General features: G+C 48.9%; 1 protein-coding gene across 1 annotated transcript in view; it reads right to left on the bottom strand.

The window, feature by feature from the left end:
• Positions 1 to 17,410: 17,410 nt before the first annotated feature.
• Positions 17,411 to 23,595, bottom strand: part of TMEM132D (transmembrane protein 132D) — a 675,237-nt gene continuing 669,052 nt past the window's right edge. The window contains exon 9 of the mRNA XM_037817364.1: positions 17,411 to 20,631. Within this exon, the coding sequence (XP_037673292.1) occupies positions 19,447 to 20,631 (1,185 nt within the window). The 3' untranslated portion in view covers positions 17,411 to 19,446. The remainder of the gene's footprint in view (positions 20,632 to 23,595) is intronic.

Raw genomic sequence — 23,595 nt, 5'->3', positions numbered from 1 at the left:
GATTAGGGCGATGCTGTCTCAAGCCAAGAGTGCTATACGGGGCGCCACTGGCTGGGAGCCCCCAGAAGCTGGAAGAAGCAACGAAGGTTCTCCTCTAGGGCTCCTGGAGGGGTCACGGCCATGCTGACGCCTTGATTTTGGGCCTCTGTCCTCCAGAACCATGAGAGAATAAATGTCTGTTGCTTTAAGGCACTGGGTTTGTGTTATTTTCTTGCTACAGCCAAGGGAAACCAATACATTGTCCGTGGGACTGGAGGATGCTGATGGCAGTTTGCTTATCATCCTGTACTGTCATCGCTGGTCTTCTTTATCTGACTCATGCCCCAGTCACGGGCTCTGACCGTGGTGCGCAGCCGGAACGACTCAGTGTTGCTGAATGAGTGAACAGGTGGTGGAGCAAGGCCACGGTGCTAAGGGGTTTGTGAGGCACCGCCTTGCCAGGAGCAGGCTGTCTTTTAGGGCTCAGGATGAACAGGGGGATGAACCGTGCCTGTGGACCCTCTGCCACCACTATGGCCCCGAGCATGGAGGTGTCAGACTAGTGTGGCTTTCCTGGGCACAGACCCCCAGGGCAGCCTCTTGGGGTCACGCGTAAATGAAGTCACGCTGCCTTCTGGAACAGTGAAGAGCAACCAGGAGTCAGAATATCCCGTATCTGTGCACCCCCTTCAACCACCACCGTCACAGGATCTTCGGGGACGTTTCAGGGAACTCCCAAGAAGACAGGGTTCCTCTTTCTTTAGGAACTGAAGTGAGGAGAATGCCAGCCCAGACCTTCTTGAGAATCACTAGTTGAAAGAGGCTCCCTGAGGGTGACGGCATTTTAGAGGAAAGCTGAGCCAAACGACACAGTCCAGGTCTTGGTGACACCAAGACACCGCTTTGTTTACACGCATCTATGAATTCCCTTTTCTGCTTAAACAGAGTGAGCCCGGATTCCTGACAGAATTCTAATAGGTGGTGGTACCAGGACTGTCATTTGGGTGGTTGGAGGGCTGTTTTCACCAGGAAGCAGCACAAGGAGACATGCAGCCAAGTAAACTCACGTGAGCCTTTGGAAATCAATTTATAATAAAAGAAACAATAATTTTACTGCATGGTACTGGATAAACATTGATTAAACCGAGACTAAAACCACCTTTGGTCTAAGGCCACTCTTCTCTGAGGTTAACACGTATCATAGTATTTTATTTTCAACAGAACTGCTATAACACGTTGCAAGTCTCAGCACCAGGACTAGCTCTCTAGTTGATGCTTCTTGATGACATACAAAGAGGCACTCTAATCTCATCACTAACTTGTCCCCAGCTATCTTTTCAGGCAGCTTTCCTTCAGCGCAGCATCCCTGCAGATAGCTAATTCCATCTGTGGAGTGTGCCTGTTTATTTTCACCTCATGGATTGATTGACATAATTTCTAGAAGATTAGGGAACACATTTTTGGGGATTCATTTAGGGTTCTTTGGTTGCCACTGACAGAAATTGATTTTGACTAACTTAACAGGGAATGGAATCAATGAGAGGGTTAGCAGGTAGTTTACAAAACAGAAGGCTGAGTAACTCAGCCCAAGGTGGACAGGAAGGGAACACGGCAGGACAACTGGGCCAGGTGGCAGAACCTGACGGCTCGTCCGAGAGAGAACAGGGCATCCTCATGGACAGTGTCTTCAAGACTGTGTCCAGTAGAGGAAAAGGAGCTCCCCAAAGCAAATTGCGATGCTGTTCCAGAATAAGGGGGAGCAGCTGCTGACAGCAAGACGACAGATGACCAAGACACGCTCTCTGCACTGGCTGGCCCTCTCTGGACGGAACTGGGGCTTGTATTCAAAATAATTCAGTCCAGGCATGAACGCCGAGCAGAGTGGAGCTGGCAAGAAACAAGCCCACTGGGGCCACCAGCTGCGTATCAGCCCTGGCTGCAGGTTTACACCATTTCACGCTTACAGATTTTTTTTTCTTTGCTGAAAGCTGGGGAAGTAAAAAGAAAAACCACACTGGTTTTCTGTTTGCATTGTCTTCCCTCTCTCTACATATATTCATCTCTGGATAATTTTGGAGGCAGGGAGTCTTTGGGGAAGAGAGCTAGGTTAGGAGTTCTGACTCTGTCATTTCAACTCATCCTCTTAAATTGCGTCCTGTTATTTTATCTTGGACTCAGTTTTTGCATTGTGAATTTGGGGCTATGGAGCTTAAAATTCAGTTGAATCCAATAACTCCTTATGATCCTATTCGCCTAGCATCTCCCAGCAATGAGTGACAAAATCATTAACTATAAAAAAGCAACAGTCCCTGAATAAGCAGCCACTCATCTTCTGGCTGTTTCCTTAGACTGAGAAGCAAGATCGCACAAACGTGAAGATTTCTGTCTCTCACATTGACAAAAGTTAAAAGTACACACACTTGTGCTTCTTGTTTAGCATTTATGCTGTCAGAACTAGCTCTAGACGGATGAAGCCCCCTAAAATAGCTATTTCCTGCAATCCCAAAATGCTTTCTTGGGAGTTCATGTAAATCATATGGACCAAAGTCTAGCTTGAAGAATTTGAGGACTGAAAAAACGCACTCACAGGGAATTACTCTACCGCAGCTGGCTTCTCTGTCGTGTCTCCAATTCCACCCAGCTTCTAGTAACTTCCCTCCCTCCCCTCACCCCCTCAAACTTAGGGGCAGAGGTGGAAGGAGAGCCTGCCCATCTCAGGGGACTCCCCTTAACTCCGTACACACTCTCCTGCTTAAACGCCCCTCAGGTAAACTCTCCAAGTGTGCCCCGTTTCCTGCTGGGACCCGACCAACACGTGTTCTATGGGGTAGACTCTAATTTTTTCCCCATTAGCTCACCTCTATGGGAGGGGTGCACATGAGCGAGAACTTGGGGTTATCCAGCAGATCACCAAACCACTAAAGCAGAGGGGTCACACTGGGGGGTGAGAGCTAGGGCCCATAAACACGTTTTGTTTGACCCACACGGTGTTTAAAAAAAAAACTGAACCCTTTGAGAACACATTATGTAATAAAATAAAATACAGATTTCTGGGTTCTCTTTAAAAATTAGGTGCCATAGCAACATGTCCGGTTGGCAACAGTGGGCTGGGGCTGAGTACTGGCCCCAAGCAAACAGCGCTTGCTCTGCAGTTTGCCACAGGCCACACCACTCTCTATTGTCTCCTGACACTGAAACTGAGTGTCGGTTTCCATCTGTCATCAAACTTACCACTGATTTTTCTTATGCCTGCCCCATTGCCCCACTTCACTTATTGAGATTACCTGTTTGGCCCCTGAACTAGGCTGTATAATATGCAAAGCAAGTAGGAACCACGTCTGCTTGTTTATCACTGTGTCCCGAGAGCTCACCATTCTCCCTGGCACAATAAAGATGATGCTAATAATAGCTAGCCTTCATAATGTTTCCTAAGTGTTGGAAATTACTTTAATTTAATTTAACACCTTTATTATAATACCCCATTCAATCTGCCCAGCAACCCCAGGCTTTGTGGTGCTGCCCATGCTACAGGCTGGGAGGCTGAGGGGAGTGCATGTCATAGACCTCGTGGGTGATGGAGGCAGGATTTGGTCCCCGCGTCCACGGGCTTCCCCATGACACCCACAGAACTGAGAGCCAAGAGGTGTGTTTGCCTTCAGTCTTGTCTAGATTGCAGATGAGTGGGGGTCGAACACAATCATCAGGAATCTCCTCTCCACGTCTCAGCTCTGCTTTCTTCACTTTTCTTCATTCTTCTGCAGACTTTCTTCTCCCGTGTGGCTTCAGTGTTTTCAAGCTTACACTCTCAAAACTCTAGATCTTCTAGTTTTTGCATAAAAGTTGCACAATTGATTGACTCTGCTTTGATCACACGCTCATGCCTAAACAAACCCACATCACATGGACTGAAAGGGTGCTTCTCCAAGGAATCCCAGGGCTGTCTTCCCCAAGAAGGGGCCTGATGGTACCTACTGCTAGGTTTCTACCCAAGAACCAGCCCGAGAAGTAAGGCCCACGCACAGCTGTCTGGTGGCCAGTGTTGGCTATACCTGAACAGGTAGAGGAAGTGTCCACTCTAAGAACTGCAGACCCCAAACTGGCCAACTGCAAGAAGAGATTTGCTTCTTTGAGGTCAGCAGGTAGACCCCACGTCCCTAGCATGGACATATGGGATATACTGTGGCACCTGTTCTAGACTGCTCAGGGCAGACTGAGTCCACATTTTCTCTTTTGATGGCAGAGCCAGCCCAGGATCCTGTGTGCTAGTGGGGTCACCATGGGTCAGCGGTCTCAATCGGGCGGCTGAGCCAGGCTTGGTTTGGCCCTCACAATGTTAAAATTATTTTCTAAGTAGTTATTAAGGGTTGCAAATCTGAGATTTCACATAAAGATTGAAATTCCCAGGTTCTCCTAAAAAATTGAGAAACTTTAAGACACTGGTCTTGCATCCCCAGGTGCCCAAGGGGACTGGGGCAGCTGCCCCTTTAGAAAGAGGTCTATGCAGTCCCTCCGCTTTAGAGCATCCCCGTGACACCGAGTCAGTCGTCATTGCTGTTTATCATGGTCCGTGTGTGCATGCTTTTCTCAGACGAGAGGAGGAGGAAAGTCAAACATTTTTGTGTTTCAAAAACAATGTACAGAGGGCATTTCTCTGCATGAGTGGAGATTCCGGCCACCTGCTTAATATGCAAGTCCAGTGCTTCTGTGTTGATAAAAAGACGTGGTTGCGTGTAACAGGTGCACGCACTTCATCACTTGCCCTGGCCCCTCGGGCACTCGGGTTTTCTACCCCAGGAGGTTGGCAGGGAAGAGTGTGTGGAGCCAGAATCGAGCCTTGCCTTTGCCAGGAGGCTGCAGAGAGTCATGTCCTCTCTCAGCTTCAATATCCCCACCGATAAAGTGGGAATAAAACCACCTCCTTGTCAAAGTTGCGGAGGATTAAATGAGAGGGTTTATTTCATTTAAAGTGAACCACGCAACCAGGTAAACGTGTAAGGTGATAATAACTGCCAGATCTTTAGGGTGCTTTGGGCCCTTTAAAGTTGGCTCAGCACCTACCTGCACCTTCCGTGACCCGAGAGGGTTGCCTCTGGCATGGTGGTCACACGCAAACTAACGCAGCGAGCGTTTATACGCGATTTAATTTATGCCAGGAACTTTTAGATCCATTGACTCCTATATTTTTCACAACCACCTTATTAGACTGGTACTATTATTTTCCCTGTTTTACAGGTGAGGAAACTGGAGTACAGAGAGTTCTAATAATGTCCTTAATAGTTCATAAGTGGCCGAGTCAGTCCCACACCAAGGCCATGCCTTAAATCACCTGCTGCATGGTGTCTCCAGCATGTTAACAAATGGTAAGAAAAGTCAAGCAGACAGCAACAAATGCCACTCTCACTGCACCTGTTGTCCCCTCGTTCCTCCCAGAGCCAAACATGGTTACTAGCTTCTGGTGGATCACTTCAGTCGCATAGATCTCGATTGAGAGAGTATCTGACTTCATCCTTAGAGCTGCACATTCTCGATTTAACCATAGAGTGTCCCGTATCACATGAGGAAGTGCTCCCTTCTTTGAACAGCTCCGTAATATTCTGTCCCCTGGAGCTGCCCCTGATTCGAGACTCAGAGTGAGCGATATCATCCTGCTCAGCCAGCAGCCAGCTGGAGTGCTCCAAAGCCTACGGCAACGGCAACTATCCTCTGACAGCAACGGAGGCCCGGGGCCCACACCTTTCCCAGGGACCACCTCGCTGCCAGCAGTGCCTATTTTGATGATGACTGTTCTGGACCCTCTGCTTCTTCCCTGCTATTTCTGAGAGACCTGGGGTTGGGCTGGTTGACTGTCCAGGGAAGACATTTAATTTATGCCAGGACCCTACCCAACCTGCAGGCTGTAGGACGCCATGTGGAACTGGAGACCACTCTGACACCACAGAGATGAAGGAACTCTCATGGCCCTACCCAGGGGTATTGGTTAGCCATTGCTGTATAGCAGGTGAGCACAAAACCCAGTAGCTTAAATCAATAGACCTTTGTTCAACTCATGAGTCTGCAGGGTGACTGGAAAGTTCTGGTCTAGGCTGGCTTGCTGATGTTTCTGTGTTCAGCTGGTGTGTAAGCTGTTGAGTCAACTTTGCTGATCCTGGCTGGCTTCATGTCTGGGGCCTTGATCAGGACCATGGGGTTGCCTTGACTCTGTCTACATGACTTATCCTCCAGCAGGCCAGCCTGGGCCTGTTGATATGATGGCAGAATGTTCCAAAGGGTGAGCAGCAGTATCAGCATCTCTAGAGATCTAGGTGTACAACTGGCCAAGCGTCACTTCCACCAGGCTAATGACAAGGCCAGCCCAGATCCAAAGGGTGGGAAAATACATGCGACCTCTTGATGGGAGGAGCTGCAAATCACAAGGCAGTGGTGTGTGCACTGGGAGAGGAACTGGGGCCCCTTTTTAGAATCAGTCAATGACATCAGTCCACACATTGGAATTGTGGATTCCACACAGAAGCTGGCAGGCACTTAGGGAGCCTAGAAGTGGCCTGGGCAGCCTATCCTAGCCCTAGAGGGCTGTGAAAGTCTGTACTGACCCCATGGGGCCTGAGAACAAACCCCCACAGAGCCAGAAGAGCCCCAGGGACTCTAGAGTTGTTCCCTGTTGAAGGACATTTAAGTTTTTTCCAGTGTTTTGTTACTGAAAAGAGCTCTGCAGGAAATATCCTTATGCCACTGTCTGTCTTTGTGCAAGTGTGCAGGTCCAGGATAAATTACCTGGTGTCCTTTGAAGGGGGGGTGCCTGCTCTTTTCTGGGGCTCAGTTAGTGAGGTATTTAAATAACTGCACACAGGCTCCAGGTAAGTCAGAGCTCTTTGAAACTTGCTCCCGAAGGCTCGTCCATCATGGGAGGTGGCAGCAGGCCGGACCAGCGGCTGTCCTCCGTACAGCCCCATGTGCCCAGCACACCTCTGCAGGGCTCAGCACGGTCATCCCCCCGCGTTCCGCCAAGTGCTGCTCCCCAGTCTCTCTCGGCCGCTGTGCAGAGAGCAAAGGGCTGCATTCCATCAAACTGCTGCCGAATGTGGTTCAATAACTCAGAGTATCTTGGATCAGACCCTGCAGGTCAGTGCCATTGTTCAAGAAGAAAATCCCTTGCCCAGCTCTAACCTTGGGAGCTGGCCCAGTTCACGCCGGGGAAATGCCAGCTGCTAAGAGGAAAGCGATCGACCACGACTGGAAGGGGAAGGACAAAAGAGACTCGTAAATGCTTGTTAACGGCCAGAGAAGGGACTGAGGCCGGGATTTCTGGCATGAAGATAAAAGGGCAGAGAGCGAAGTTAAGGAGTTGGAATATAAAACCTCAGAGTTGGAAGGTCAGTACCTAAACCTGGCTATATATCACAGTCAACGGGGGGAAGCTGTTAAATATACAAACTGCGAGGCCCTGTCCTAGAGCTGCCAACTCAGCATTTCTGGGACGGGCTTTTCGGCTCTGTATTTTGCAAAAGCGCTCTGGGTTGATTTTTGGGACAGCTACAATAGGCCAACGCAATAATCCATTCCTCAACCTCTGTGAAAGATGAATATATTGATATTTACCATGAAAAGAAGTCCCATTTATTGAGGGACGCATTCTTCTTCTTCTCAACCCTTATGATTATTATTTCCATTTTACATGGAAAACAGTTGAGTAATAGATTAAGTCAACAAGGGTACAAAGCTAGGGGCTCTACAGCAGCTCTCTGGCCCCCAAACCTCTGCTCTCTTCCATCCTTAATCGCCTCTTCTGCACAATGGGGTTGGCAGTCACGGCCAGCTCAGATCCTTATCCCTGCACTCCAAAGCCCGTGCTTGTGACCCCTAGGCTGCACTGCAGTGCTTAAGACCCTAATTTTGCCCATTAAAGATTATGTCCACTGACTTTTCTTATAGCTACTCATTCTAGGTCTCCCGTCCCTAGGGAACATCATAAAAAGAGAGTATGTAATTGCTTGTGGGTATGTGCACGCACATACGATTGATCCCAAACCTGCCCAGCTAGGGTAATTTGAGTCTGTGAGCCCTTCCTTGGGCAGCCTGCAGGAGATCTCGCGAGATGCACCTTTAGAGATGTGGTTTGTCAGGGCCTGTGGCAGAGACTATTCACTGTCCTCGGATTCCAGCCTTCTGTCCCCTTTTTAGTGAAAGAGTCTGGCTGCCTCCCTGGCAGCTAGAGGTAGACACGGGAGGGTTCTGGCTGACGGTGAGTGCGGTGAAATGCAGAACGCCCGGAAATTGCTCACTCTCCTTCCTTTCTCCTCCTGCTTTGGTCATGTAGAACAGGGGTTCTCAACCAGCAGCAGTTTTGTCCCCCGGGGACACCTGGCAATGTCTGGAGACTTTTCTCATTGTTGCAATGGGGCTGGGGGTGGGGGTTCTACCAGCACCTCGTGGGTAGAGGCCAGGGATGCTGCTAAGCGTCCCCCATGCCCAGGACAAGCCCCTGTGGCAAAGGATTATCTGGTTCAAAACTGTCACGGTGCCGAGGCTGAGAAACTGGGTGTTGACAAAGCCAATTCTCCAGAAGAATATCAAGATCGAAGGAACCTTAGCCCCTAGGCAACTTCTTGGAATAGAAGCAGAGACACTCACCAGCCATGGGCTGCTTCTCTCTAAACTATTACTGGAGGTAGAAACAAATATCTCTCTTTTCTCCCTCCTGAAGCTTAGCTTGTTTGCTCTGACATAAGGCCTCACCAAAATGCAGCAATAAGAGAAATATCAGTTTTATCAGATAGGATGTGTTTTTGCAACCAAGTAACGGACTTTCATTAACACAACAAGATGTAATTTACCGGAAGGCCACTGGGAGCCACAAAATGAGTGTGAGTTCGGAAACGGGCAGGGAACAGGGCAGCTTTGGAGAAAGGGAGCAGAAGCTGCAGGGCTGCTCTCAAACAGGCACCCCTGGGTCGAGTGGCTGGCGCGGAATGGATGCATTTCAGGAGCACCTTCCGTCCTTGGTGCGTGTGTGTGAGTCACCTGACTGGTGAGCCGAGCTGAGCTGTGCGCCCACCTGCAGGTGGGGCATCGGGCATCACGGGAACTTCATGAGTCAAGGACTCTCCTGGCGACCCCTGAACTTCTGTGCTGGGAGGACGAGCACCTGCCCTCACTGCCCCACCGAGAATGTGCATGATGGGGGGGGGTGATTTCCCCAGGGAGTTCTGGGTGTCAATGGGAAGGTGGGTGGCAGATGCTACTTTGCCCAAAACAACACCCTGGGGCTGGGGATCAGGATACGGGGCTCAGCATCAGCCTTTGCCATTGGCCAGCCATGGGATTCCGAGAAAACCCCTTTGATCTCTTTGGGCCGAAAGATCAGGATGAGATCTCTAATGATCCATATCCTCCAGGGCTCAGCATCCACTCAGCGGGTGTAGGATATGACGAATGGCTGCTAGTGACAGACTGCTTCATGCCAAGATCCATATATTGACACACAGAAGAGCCCAGACCATTTGTCCATTTGTATGTGAACCAATGGAAACTTCTAATTGCACATATTGATTCCATACAATTATTTGAGAGAAAGATAGAAGGGATTCTTTTCTAAGCCTTCATATACTTGAAGGCATCTCAGAAAGTGGGAAGCTCAGTCCGCACCACATCTCCTGAATTCTCAGCTCTGTGCTCCTCGTGGTGTGGTGGGAGCTGCCACGAGTTCCTCTCTAACGGGGCCGGGCATCTAACCTTGGGGCAGCCCTGCAGACAGCCTGCGATGAGCTTTCTCCATGCACCCCAGCCCATTCCTCCTTCCCTATGGAGCAGCTCAAAAGCTGAAGGGATAATTAGGGTCCGTGGCTGACATTGGTTGACTTTCCCATTCCCTTTCCTTATGGAAATACCATCCAAATTTTCCTTAGGGACCACCCCTGCCCCGAGCTCAGACGCGATTTGGACAGGGAGGATTTCAGCCCCCGGCCGCAGAGCCAATCACAGCATTTCCTTCCCCCCTGATAACACAGTGACAGGTTCAGGGACCGGCACGTGGCTCAGCCCTGACCAATGAAACTCGGTTTCTGGATTTTTGTGGAGGCTTGTGGCGCTGTTGGACCCGAGCCTACCAACGTGGGGTGTCTTTGTTGCCACCTGGGGAGAGCCAGCCCGAGAGCCTCCCAGGGGCTTGTGAGATTCCCACCGCCTGGCAGGGCCGGCCTGGTGTGGCCCCCGCCCACAAGGACTGTCACGAAAGGCAGTGTGGCCCCTCCTCGCTCCTGGGTCACTCGCCGTGGGAAAGCCGGCTGCCACGTGTGGGACCACTCAGGCGACACTTCGCAGAGGCCGTGAGGCGCAGCGTCTTTGAACACCCGGCTCTGACTGTCCAGGGTGCGAGCGGCCCTGGGAGGGTTTCTTCCTGCCCCAGTCGAAGCATCAGATGACTGCACCTCGGCCAACAACCTCATAAGACACCCTGCACCCGAGCCAGCCACACCACCACCGGACCCCCGACCCACGGAAACCGCGAGCGCCAAGTGCTCACTGCTGCTCCGAGCTGCCAGGTTTGGGGGGACCGGTAGGCAGCACGGGTCACTAACGCATGTGTTACCAGCGGAGGCCGGGCCGGCTCGCCTTGCCGGGGGAGTAGAGTGTGGCCTCCCCAGACACAGTTCCTCCGGACGGGACTGTTCTGAAGATCCATCCTGCCCCGTCAAGTCCCCAATAAAACAGTGTCTCTCTGCTTTGGCTTCCTGCCCTCCCTGAAACACGACTGGGGGAACTTCAAGCCACGGACTCAGGTTGTTTAACTGCCCCCCCCCTTTGTTTTTAACCACAGTGATTGTCAAATACCTTAAGGAGCAACAACTGAGTTTTGCATATTTCTTGAGGCCTTTCTAAACCTGGGAAGATCCGTGTGTTGTTTGTTTATCCGTGGGGAAGAGTGTGGCCTGGGAAGTCTTCTCACTTCTGGAAGGCCGAGCCCTGCCCCGGGTCTCTCCAGGCCGTGACTCTCCTGCCTGGGCTACACTCCAGGTGACAGCCGTGGCTGGGGAACGCCTGGGAAAGCACAGAAGCACACAGAGAGCATCCAGGCCCACCCTGCAGAGTGTCCAGAGCAGCCACTGGTGCCAGGGAGTGAGGAGGATGGAAGGAGACGTCCCTTTTCCTGTGGAAGGACAGAGGGGCCCAGGAACAGGCATCCTGAGTGGTGAAGATGGATGGTTCCTTTCAGGGGCAATGACAATTCTGGAAAGGAAAGTTACTCAGTGGGTTGTTTGATTTAATCTGGTGGTTAACAGATTTTCTTGGGTTAAATTTTCTAGGATGTGGGACAGAAAATGGTCAGTGATCTTAATTTTCCAGGACCTCTGTCCTCCTGCTGGGAAGATGGGCAATCTCCATTCTCAACACTGTCTGTCCCCCTCTAGCACTCCCTGCTGGACAGACATGGTCTGTCTTGGGGGGAGGCACAGGCTCATGGAGGTAGGTGGCTGGAGGCCTTGGACCTCATAACTCTGGCTTCCCTCCAGGCCCCTAGGCCCCTTGGGATCAAGGGTTGGCCAAGGCCTAGAAGACAGGGAGTGTCATGCTCACAGCCAGTGAAGATTCCCCTAACCCACGGTCCCCAAGGACCCGCCATAGCCCAGTTCAAGATGGTAACCTTCTCTGGGGGCTTTTGAATTTCTTGTTTTGACAGCCCTTTCCACATCCACACCAAGAAGAGGCTGCTGTTTGATGATCCCGCAGATACCCTACATGGTTGCTCCCACCATCTTAACGAGGCAGCCTGCTCTTCTGCTGTGATAAGGCTAGTCTGCTTTTGGCAAAGAAATGGTGTGCTGCCGCAGAAAAGAGCAGATTCAGACTGGGGGCCTTAGCTGTGGTCATCGGGCAGTGGCGGCCAGGGAAAAATAACTTTGGGGACAGCTGTGAAAAGGGTGGGGTCTTCAAAGAGCAGCAGTGTCCACCAACCCAACCACAGGGATCAGGGTCTCTTACCTCTTGGGTCCTTTCAGGGTGGCCATTCGTGATGACATCAACAACAGGATGGGGCAAGCAGGGCTTCACCTGCAAAGTCCTTCAAACAGGCGCCCAGGTCGAGAGATAGAATCTGAATTTGCAGGTGATGAAATTGAGGCTCAAGGAGATGAAGTGACTTGTGTCTATCTCCCAGATCTATCACAGAATCAGGTCCTCGCATCCCAAAATGCTCTGAATACTCGGAGGGAACACAGAGGACTTGTGGCAACCTCAGGGTTCTGCGTTTGGAAGGCTGCTCACGTCCGCCTCTCTCAGGAGTGGGAGTTGGGATGGTGCTCTGATAAGCTGTTCTCTGACCTTAGGCTGCCTGGCTTTAATTTAACATCTGAGGGCACAGGGACAGGAGCAGAGAGGTGCAACGGAGCTGAGCCTGCTTCTTTGGAATGGGAACACCCCATCCCCACATCAGCAACATCCTCCAGAGAGCAGGTGGGGAAAAGGACCCTCAGTGTAGCTGCGAGAAGCATCCGGCACAGGGGCCTTCTGGGGAAAAGCAGAATTTGGTTGACACCATCATGGACAGAGCAAAGCGGAGAGAGTCAGCTCTGGGCTGAATTATTAGCTCTCAACAGCAGTGAGGGGCAGCAAGCAAGTCCCCAGTCACTTCTCTAAAGATGGTAACAAGACTCACAACTAGGCCTCAAGGGACCGCTTTGCTCTCGGGGTGGCGTGTTGCTTCCACTTGTCCAAGCCAAGCCTGCCTCGGCACCCAAGTCGTGCAGATCCTTAAAGGGGAAAAAGAGGCTAGTCTGGCATGAATCCAGCCCCTTACCCTCTTCTCTAAACTCCCCCGTCCCCCAGTCCCCAGCACTCCCAGGTCCACATGAAAAGCTGCTCGCAGGGCTCCAGCAACGCCATAAACCCAGCAGCGGCTAGCGAGTAACTGCCACGTTACTCAGGCTAGGGTGGGCACTGCTGCAGCGACACAGAACAGAGGTCTACTTCATCAAGAGGGGTCTGATGAAGGCGACGGGTGACTCTCCCGGGCCGCTGTCCTCCCTTCGGTGACGCGGGGTCTAGGTGACGGCATGTGTCAGCAGGTGGGTTCCAGCATCACCGAAGAAGAGGAAAACCCCTCTGGGACGTGAAGCAGTCAGGGAAGTCCATTCACCAGAAGACTCTGGAGACACAGATTTTATGGAGGCAGACTGGCAGAATTCTGACTACCATAAAAGAAGGTTAATCTGGGAATTTTCCATTCCCACCACACCTCATGCACAGTGTTGGCCCTTGAAGTCGCCTGGCAAGGTTTCCATAGAAAGAGATGAGAAGAGCTATTATCTTCTTTGTGCCCACTGGGGGCAGGAAGTGTGTCTAATTATTTTTTTCTCCCTTTAAGTGACTAGCAAAGGAACAATGAAGACCTGTCTGTTGGTCCAGTGGAAAATGTTAGCGTCATGTGTGTATGGCCAAGTAATTGGTTGTATACAAAATATCTTCTGGCAGCAGTTTAATTTTCTGGTTCCTACTATCAATTGCACCTTCAACATCCATGCCCTATAAACCATTCATTGTCCATCCATCCATCCATGCATCTGTCCGTCCATCATCCATTCATGCATCCATCCATGCGATCATGCATCCTGCCATCCATCCATCTGTCCATCCATCCTAAGAAGTGTATATTGATTGCTTACTCTTGCTAAGTACAGGTTTAGTTATGGTGTATAAAGCAGGAACAGAATAGATCATTATTCTCCTGGAGCTTTTATTCTACTTAGGCAGACACATGGGAGCAAGAAGGCAAATACTTAGAAAGGAGAGTTGCAGACTGTGATATGGCCTATGAAGAGAGTAACAGGATAAGAGATGGGGAAGGGGAAGACGGAGACCTGTCTGGGGTGGCCCCAGGAGGCTCCTCTGAGGGAGTGACATAGGAGCTGAGATATAAATGACAAGGAGGGGTGAGATGTGAAAATCTGGGAGAACAGAGCTCCAGAAAGGGCAACGGCTCAGAGGTGGGGTGAGTTTCATTTGTTAGGCAAATCTGTGAGTTTGCAGCTTAGTGTTCAGCAGGGAGGATGGTTAGAAATGAAGCCAGGGGGGCAGGCAGGGCTACGTCACCTTTGGTTCATGGTGCTGGGTCCAAATTTTACTCTAGGAATTGAGGGGATCTAATGGAGGGCTTTAAGACAGGGAGTGACAGGACTCGACTCATGTTTTAAAAACATTGCCCTGCTAATTTTCAGTTAGCAAATGTTGACTGAGCCACACAATACTCCCGGTGCCGGGGAAATAAAGAAGAGCTTACAGAAGCTTTTAAAGTTATAAAACAAAGGTTGGCCATAGTACTTTGAGGCCATTAGCATAACTGGCAGGCCAGCCTTGAGTTAACATGAGTGAAAAATGGCCGAGAGAAATGCGAAGTCCAGCTGTCCGAGGAAGGGGCAGCCACCGAGAGTGTGATGGCCCTAAGACGCCTTCTCACGAGGGCCAGCCTGAGAGTGATGAGTTCCACAGGAGGAGCCCCAGTTCCCCCTTCTTCAGAATGGGTCTTCAATTTCCTGGGGCCCCATATATATAGTTCCAGAGTCTTCCTGAATGTCTGGAAAGCAAAGCTCGAGGGAACAGGATCGGGGTTGGGGGAGCCAGGAAAAGACAATGAAAGGGAGTTTTTGCATGACCCGCACCCATTTTCCCATCTTATGGCTCAAGTATCCTGATTTTGGGGGAGTGTTGGGGTTTGCTCCTTCTCCACCCTGAGTTCCCATGAATTAGGTCAGGATTTATCCCCTCCCCAGGTTCTAAGGCTGGAGGGAGACAAGTGACACAAGTCCTGGTCACTGCATCTCTCAGGTCGTGGGCTTGATTTATGCTCAGTGTGTGGCTCACACTGGCCAGTGGAGTCAACCAGGGACTTTCTCTGAGGCTGCTGGGTCAGAGTCACTATTTTACTCTGCGATCGTTCACTGTAAACATGGTGCACGGTCAGAGCTTCTGGGGGCTACCACGTGGAATCGGCTTGCATGAGAATGAAGCAAAACAGGCCAATGCAGAGCCAAGAAAGGAGAGGGAAAGAGAAACAGTGAGCTAGAGCAACAGTGAGGAGGTAACATTCCAGCCCTTCCGGAACCCTGCTGTCACATGAACCAATAAATTCTGTTCTCTCCCACCCCATTTTTATCTTATTTTATTTTATGTGTTATATTACACCCAATTGAATTTTTAAAAAAACCACATGCAAACAAAAGAACGTCTCTAAAGCAAACAGCAAGACAGGACTTCTCCCTTCCGAAAATAATACAGCCTTTCAGACCCAGCACAAATCTTTCATTCTCTTTTCTACAAAGAGACTTTGATAAGCAGATTAACATTTTTTTCCCATATACTCTTCAGTTGGGGCCAGATGTAAAGCCAATGTATTGTGGAGAATTTGAGAAGAGGCGCTTTTGGCTGGTGGCCAGGATCCCACTGGTGCAAGGCAGATGGGAGTCACCAGGTGCACCATCTTCTCTCTGCCTTCCTCTCCCCCCAGTGCTAACCCAGGTCAGCCTGCTTGGTCGGAGGACAGGAGACTCCCAGGGAGAACTAAAAAAAAAAATCCACGACCACCTGCATTCCTGCCTGCTGTGCAGCAGAAGGGGGCTGGTGAGGAGCTAACGACTGCTCCGTGGAAAGTGCCAAGTGGGGTAATGAATTCACGCTTATGAGCTTTACCAGAGGGAAAAGATAAATAGTTCACTTGCGCTCCCAGGGCATCCCCAGCACAGCCGCAGCCTCGTTTGTGAAGTGGGTGTGAGACTGAGGCTGGGTGAAGCTTTTGTAAATGAGTCACATTCCCGGAAGGCCCAGTACCCAGGTGGGCCCATTTGCAGTCAAGGGCCCTCCTCTGTGCACAGGTGAAGCTGCAGGGAACCTTCTGGCCAGAGGCGGGCAAAGAAGGGACAGGCGGGCAAAGGAAGGGACGGGCCGCGACGCCCTGAGAAGCCACAGAGGGGTGCTGATGACTCTGCCTTCCCCTCAGCTTCCGGTCTGGGCCTGTGCACAGGTTCGGGGCCTTGGCCATGGCGTAAATGGGCCTAGGAGGCCAGGTGTAAGGGACATCAAGCAGCATTGCTGATTTTACTCACATCCAAAGACACTGTTGAAATTTCAGATCATCAAGACGTTCATTTCCCTCTTGAATTCTGGGCACATGGAGCACATCATTGTCATAATTGCATCTCAAGTTGTACTCTTCAGACAAAAATATTCCACATTTGCCTAGGAGACACGCAGGGACGTTTTTCCCCTCCATAATGCGACATACTCTCTCTTAATTGTCTTGAAACACACAGCCCGCTTGGCCTACATTTGTTCTGCCCTCTTTGGGAGAGAGACGTGACAGTGGAGAAATATTTCTCTTACTAAGAAAAATGTGCAGAGATAGGCCGCCAAGGGGGTTGGCACTGCGGGTCGGGGCTACCCTGGGGGTGCAGGGGCCCGTGGCAACGCAGAGCCCTCACGCCCTGCCCGGGGCCACAGCGCACTGCCCTGGTACCCAACGGCGGCCAGCTTGGAGCTTGAGCCCAGTTTCGCCAGTGTCTGAATTTTCAAGGGAAGACAGAAATCCAGATTTTTTTTGGAAATTGACAGAGTTTTAAGTATTGGCTCAGATGTTCTCTATTCTGTAACTTGTTTCATTTTCTTTTACAAACTTGTGACCAGCTGGAAATTATTTTGTTGCTTATCCTGCCTCCCTCCCCAACCAGATATAAGGTCTCTGAGAACAGGTGTGTGTCTGCCATCTGTAGTGCTCCATCCCCTGCACTTAAAATAGTTCCTGGCACTTAGAGGGGCTAAAAAAATATGGGTTGAATAAATGAATGATCCATCAGTTGGTAGTGTTTGCATAAATGCAAGGATTTCTGCAACTTCTCTTTTCAAGAAATAGTTTTGGGGCTGCATTTGATTATTAAAGGAATCAAACAATCAGCTTTTTTTTTTCCTTAACCCAACCCAGAGTACCCAGGTGCATGTGCGTCTGTGCCTCGGGAAGGGGCCACCTGGATGTACAGATGAGACCCACAGCAAAGACAGGGCATCCTCACTGCAGCCCACAGAGTGGCTGGATATTCCTGGCCTGCCGTGGAGCTCGCTTACCAGGAGCCGTCAGCGGGCTTTTAGCAGCGAATTGCATATGTGATTTATTTGCCAATCCTTTCAGGTCCTGAAGGAGAGATACTTAGTACACAATGCACTTTGTCATCATGTGTCAACATCCCCTCAATGCAGAGAGCAGCATTACACGATGTTAAGGGTGTAATTGGATTGTGCAGGGATCCTTAAATCTGCATTTTCATTTACCAAAAGCCACGGAGCTTGGAGGGCTATTTGCAACTGACACCAGCCGGCCCCTTGGAGCCGCCGGCGGGTAGAAAGACAAAGGACAGCCATAAAGCCACTGAACACAAACTTCATATTTACAGTCGGCAAGTTTATAAATATAGATTACATTCTTACAATCTGCAATACATTCCACATGTAGATGGGTGTGAAGTGGGCGGCCGCTGCGGAATTAAACAGAACAGCACGGGTCAGGATGGAAGGAAATAGGAGGGGCTGCTGGAAGCAAAGGATGATCACTGAAAAGGGGCGACAGTTTAATCACCCAACTAAACAAGGTACGCCAAGGTGGGCACAAGACTAGGTGGCTTACTGGCTGCCGGACTCCCCACGTTCACTGGCGGCACCACAGCTGGAGGGGAGAGAGGTGAAGTTTCCAGGGTAAGCTGTGAATTCACACACACTGGTTAGGAGAATTCCAGTATATGCACAGGGAGGGGGAGAGAGGGTAAGGTGGGGGAGGGGAGGGGAGCGGGACAGGATCAGACACAACTCAGCGAGACACAAAGGCAGAGAAAGACTGAGGGAGGCGGAGAAAAAGAAATTGAAGAGAGCTCTAAAGAGGCAAAGTGGCAGACAAGAAAACGGAGAGAGAGGGATCCAGCCGCCTGGCCCATCCTGCCCCTCCGCCGTCCCTCCCTCACGCCCCGAGGGTCAAGGCTGGCAAGTCTCCACCCACATTCCCTGCCTTGGAGTGAGCAGGAGATGGGGCTGGAACCCGCAGAGCTCTCCCTCCCCCTCAGTTTTTATGGGCTTCTCATCTGAGGGATTCAAGGAATTTCCAAGAGTCATTTTGATTTCAAGCAGGTTAAAACGCTCAGAGCTGACCCGAGAACTGAGCATGTGTGTACACTACACCCCCACGGCCTACTCCAGCCCCTCGTGCACCCCCTCGCCCCCCAGGTGGAGCAGTTTCCCCTTATGCCCGAGGGTGCGTGCCAGTGTGGGGGGCTTCCTGCCCGGCCCGCGTCGGACGCACCCAGTCCCAGTCTCCTAGCATCCTGCACACCCCACCCAGATTTGTCTCTGCAGCTCAAGGCAAACCCTTGGATAGAAGATAAAGGGAACAGCGACAGACCCGTAGCAAAATGACTCTCTTCCTTCTAGAAAAGTGAGGGGGGGGGTCAGCATCCCGTGGTGTTGAATTCACACGGAACCCCAAAGACCAGCTCTTCAGGGCAGGCCTGCGGTGAAGCAGGCCCAGTGCGTGCTTCTCTATAGAACACAAAGCACAGGGGAAAGAAAGAGGCCCCGAACCAGCTGGAAACTGACCCCCCACCCACGCGACAAACGGCCAGCAGCTTTTGGAAAGGCGGCAATGCAATGCAGGATCCTGTGCAAATTTAAACATGAGAATTCGTTCAAATGAACTTGCTAAGAAGAGCCTGGTTCTTTGAACCTGATTGAAATTCTACATCCAGCATCCCTCGTTTACAAATAAAAGAAAGCTCTGAATTGCTCAGAGAGGATTTCTGTTGTTGTTATTGGCTTCTAGTCACAAAGGTACTTGTGGCCTATTTGCCCAGTTGTTCCCTTTCAGTCTTTGTCAGCCACTGCCTTCATCTGTCAATACCTTGGGCCAGTTTTGACCCAGTCTTTGGGAGACAATATCTCATAGTTGAGCCCCCTAAGAGCTGAATGTGGCGCTAAACTGTGCCTTTGATCACACTCCCAGTGTGAGACACGGCTCCAATTTCAGTGGCACACTTCCTCCCACTGAGCCATTTATGCTCAACCTGGGACTGGTTTTTCTTCTACAGTCTGCAATATTGACTGTTGGAGCCATGTGGATTTTACAATATCCAAATTGCTCTGATTAAAGGGAGAGAGAAAGACTGTTCTTTTCTGGAGCCTCTCGGAAGCTCAGGGATTCAGAGCTCACTTTTGTACCAAGTTTAAAAGATCTTGCCATGCATGATAAACCTCAACTTCGAGTAAGACGCTGTACGCAGGAACGCGTGTAGCGGCTCTGACTCGGGGCCACCCCAGCTGAGCCGGGGTTGTTTTCTGGGGCCCCGTCGGCATGGTCATGTCATTTCATGTCTGCCCCGGGTGAACGGCAGCCACACATCCCCCAAATTAAAGGCCGAGAGGTGAGTGAGAACAAGAGTGTGTGTGTCCGGCCTACGCATTTTCGCGTAACCGTTCCATGTAGTTGTGTAGCTCCTTGCGGTTCGCAGGGTCCAGGTCTTGGCAGACCCACTTAACGTCGTCCTCACGACTCATCGCAACCGACTTCACGGTGGGGCACCCATCGTCCGAGGAGATGGTCGTGAACGTGGTAAATTTCACTCTTTTCCGTTTCGAGGTAGGGGAAGTTGGGGGCTCACTTTTCTGATCTTTCCCATCAGTGACTGTGGGTCCTGAAGCTTCGAACAACTGGCCGTTGATGCTTTTCTGGGAATTTGTGCTGAGGAGATATTTACTCTCCTCGAAATCCATGCCCCTGTCAATGGCGGTGATTTGCTCATCTTGGGAGGAGGCAAAGTTAATGTGGTTCTCCAAAAGCTCTGTCCGGTTGCTCAACCCAACCCAGTCATGTGAATGACTCATTGCTTCCTGCTCTTCGAAGGGAACCTGTTTGTGCCTGTATTTCAAAGCAAAGGTCACACAATTTATTAAGAAGACCAGAATGGCCAGGCAGAAGACACCCAACAAAGCGTACATCCCAATTTCCAAGTCACTCAGCCCTCCGGAATCCCGCATGAGGTCATTCTCTGCCATGTCCCCAGGGCTGCTGGGGAGGTCCACCTGGGCTGGGAAGCTGGTGAGGTCAGCGGGGATGGTTTGCAGGTGGCTGCCATCCTCTAAAAGACTTTCCTGGCCATTCTTCTTCTGGAAGGTTGACCTGTCTGTCGTGGTGCCTCCTCCTTCCATGAGGCCCATGGAAACACTGCTGTAGTACTGTCCCCCTGGACTGCCCCATTCTCGCATGGGTTTCTTGGGTCCCCGGTCACTGCCGTTGTTTTCCAGGTGAACCCCTGCCCCGGGGTGTCTGCTCTCATTGGGGTTGGGGTTAGCATCGTTTTGGCCAAATTTGACTTTGATGTTTGCTGTTCCGACAGCCAGCACACTCCTCCGTTTGGATTTCTGGCATGACTCACTGATAACCATCTCGACCTTCACCAGAGCCCCCTCTCCTTCAGTTTCAGCAGTGATTATAGGCCACTTGAATCTGGGGTCTTGGTGGATGGAGACCACCTTCTCATCCAGAGACGTGACCATCAGGGAGAAGTCTTTCCCATCATAAATATCCAAGGGTGTGACCGAGCCATCACTGAACTGGACCCAGCAACTGATGGCTGCTTCCTGTTGAATAAAACAATCAAGTTAATCAAACACAGTCAAAAAGCTCACTGAGCCCCAAGTCTTAGTAAAACATTCACTTTGGCAAAAATAATTCTACAAAAACAAAGAAGCCCTTTAAAACAGAATAGAAATAAGAGATAAGAAATGCCAGAACTATTAAAGAAAAACCAGTTTTTATAAAGAGATAAGGCAAAGGAAAATAGCAAAGCAACAAGAAAATGACAACAAAACAGGGCCAGGATCAAGTTTCCAGGTAATATGGCAGAAATTGAAAGAGTTCATCAACAAGAGACCTGCCCTACCAGGTACATTAAAGGGAGTTTTGCAGGCTGAGAGGAAAAGACCCAAGAAAGAGGCTTAAAATAGAGTGTAGAAATGAAGATTTTCAGTAAGGGTAACTAAAAGGATAAAAAGAGAGACGAAAATAAGATATGACATATAAAAACCACAGGATAAAATGGCTGAAGTAAGCACTGCCTATACAGTAGTATCATTGAACGTTAATGGATTAAACTACCAAATCAAAAGATATAGACTGGCAGAATGGACAAAGCAGTATGATCCATCTATATGCTGTTTACAAGAGACTCACCTTAAACCCAAGGACGCAAATAGGTTGAAAGGGAAAGGATGGAAAAAGAAATTCCAATCAAAAAAGAACTGGGGTAGCTATATTAATATCAGACAAAATACATTTCACATGCAAAAGTGTTATAAGAGAAAAATAAGGACCCTATGTATTTATAAAAGGAGCAATCCACTAAGAAGAAACACCAATCATAAATAGTTATGTACCTAAACTGGGTGCCCAAAATACATTAGGCAAACACTGGCAAAACTGAAGGGAGAAACAGATGTTTCTAATAATAGTTGGAGACTTCAATACACCACTCTCATCAATAGATAGAACACCTAGACAGAGGATCAATAAGGAAACAGAGAACTTGAATAATATGATAAAGGAACGAGACCAAACACACAGACACAAAACATTACTCCCCAAATCAGCAGGATATACATTCTTCTCAAGTGCTCAGGGATAATTCTCTGGTATAGACTACACGTTGGGGCACAAAACAAGTCTCAATAAATTTAAAAAGACTGAAATTATACAAAGCACTTTCTGTGCCTTAATGTAATGAAGATGGAAATAATAACAGGCTGAGAACTGGAAAATTCACAAATATATGGAAGTTAAACAACAAACTCTTAAATAATCAGTTGGTCAAAAAAGAAACTGCAGGAGAAATCAATAAATATCTAGATGAATGCAAATGAGAACATAACATATCAGAACTTATGGGATGCAGCAAAGACAGTGTTGAGAGGGAAATTTATAGCTCTAAATGTCTGCATTGAAAAGGAAGAAAGAGCTAAAATTAAAGACCTAACTGCACACCTGGAGGAACTAGAAAAAAGGACACAAACTAATCCCAAAGCAAGCAGAAGGAAAGAAGTAATAAAGATTAGAGCAGAAATAAATGAATTTAAGTATTAAAAAACTATAAAGAGAATTAACAAAAACAAAAGTTAGTTCCTTGAGAAGATCAATAAAATTGACAAACCCTTAGCTAGACTGACAAAGATAAAAGAGAGAAGACGCTAATAAATACCATCAAGAAACGAGAGGGGGGACATCACTACCAACCCCACAGAAATAAAAAGGCTTATATGAGAAACTGTATGCCAACAAGTTAGATAACTTCGATGAAAGGGACAAACTGCTAGGAACACATGAACAACCTACACTGACTCTTGAAGAAGTAGAAAATCTCAAGAGACCAATTACAAGTAAAGGGATGGAATCAGTCATCAAAAACCTCACAATAAAGAAGAGCCCAGGACCAGATGGCTTCACAGGTGAATTCTACAAATCATTCCAGGAAGAATTAATACCAGTCCTGCTCAAACTCTTCCAAAACTTGAAGAGGCAGGAACACTACCTAACTCATTCTGTGAAGCCAACACCACCTCAATATCAAAGCCAGATGGAGATACCACCGGAAAATAATATTACAGACCAATCTCTAATGAGTAGAGACACAAAAATCCCCAACAAAATACTTGCAAATTTAGTCCAACAGCACATTCAAGGAATTATACACTATAACCAAGTGGGTTTTGTCCCAGGTGTGCAAGGGTGGTTCAATACAAGAATATCAATTAAGATACCATATTAACAAGATGAAGGGACAGAACAATAAAGAGAACCACATGAATATCTCAACTGGTACAGAAAAGGCATTTGATAAAATCCAGCATCTCTTCTTGATAAAAGCACTTAAGAAAAATAGGAATAAAAGGAAACTTCCTCAACATGACAAAGGGTATATATGAAAAATCCACAGCTAACAGCATACTCAATGGTGAAAGACTGAAAGCTTTCTCTTGAAGATCTACAAAAAGACAAGGATGCCCAATGTCACCACTGTTATTCAACATTGTGCTAGAAGTTCTAGCTAGAGCAGTTAGGCAAGAAAAAAGAAATCAAAGGCATTCAAATTGGAAAGGGAGAAGTAAAACTTTCACTATTTGCTGAAGACATGATTCTACATGTAGGAAGTCCTGAAAAATCCACAACAAAGCCACTAGAGCTAATAAACGAGTTCAGCAAAGTGGGAGGATGTAAGAGCAACATGTAAAAATCAGTAGTGTTTCTGAACACTAATTATGAGCAAAGTGAGGAGGAAATCAAGGGAAAAATTCCATTTACAGTAGCAACTAAAAGAATCAAATATCTAGGAATAAATTTAACCAAGGATGCAAAGGACCTGTACACAAAAATGACAAAACATTGCTAAAATAAATGAAAGAAGACTTAAATAAATGGAAGGACATTCCATATTCATGGATTGGAAGACTAAATACCATTAAGATGAACTCTGCCTAAATTGATTTACAGATTCAACATTTGCAATTTGCTTTACAGATCCGAATCCCAACAGTCTATGTTGCAGAAATGGA

The sequence above is a fragment of the Choloepus didactylus genome, chromosome 23 (assembly GCF_015220235.1).
Source record: "Choloepus didactylus isolate mChoDid1 chromosome 23, mChoDid1.pri, whole genome shotgun sequence".
Taxonomy (NCBI): domain Eukaryota; kingdom Metazoa; phylum Chordata; class Mammalia; order Pilosa; family Megalonychidae; genus Choloepus; species Choloepus didactylus.
The sequence above is the reverse complement of the archived record's forward strand: the minus strand, read 5'-3'. Positions and strand labels throughout refer to the sequence as shown.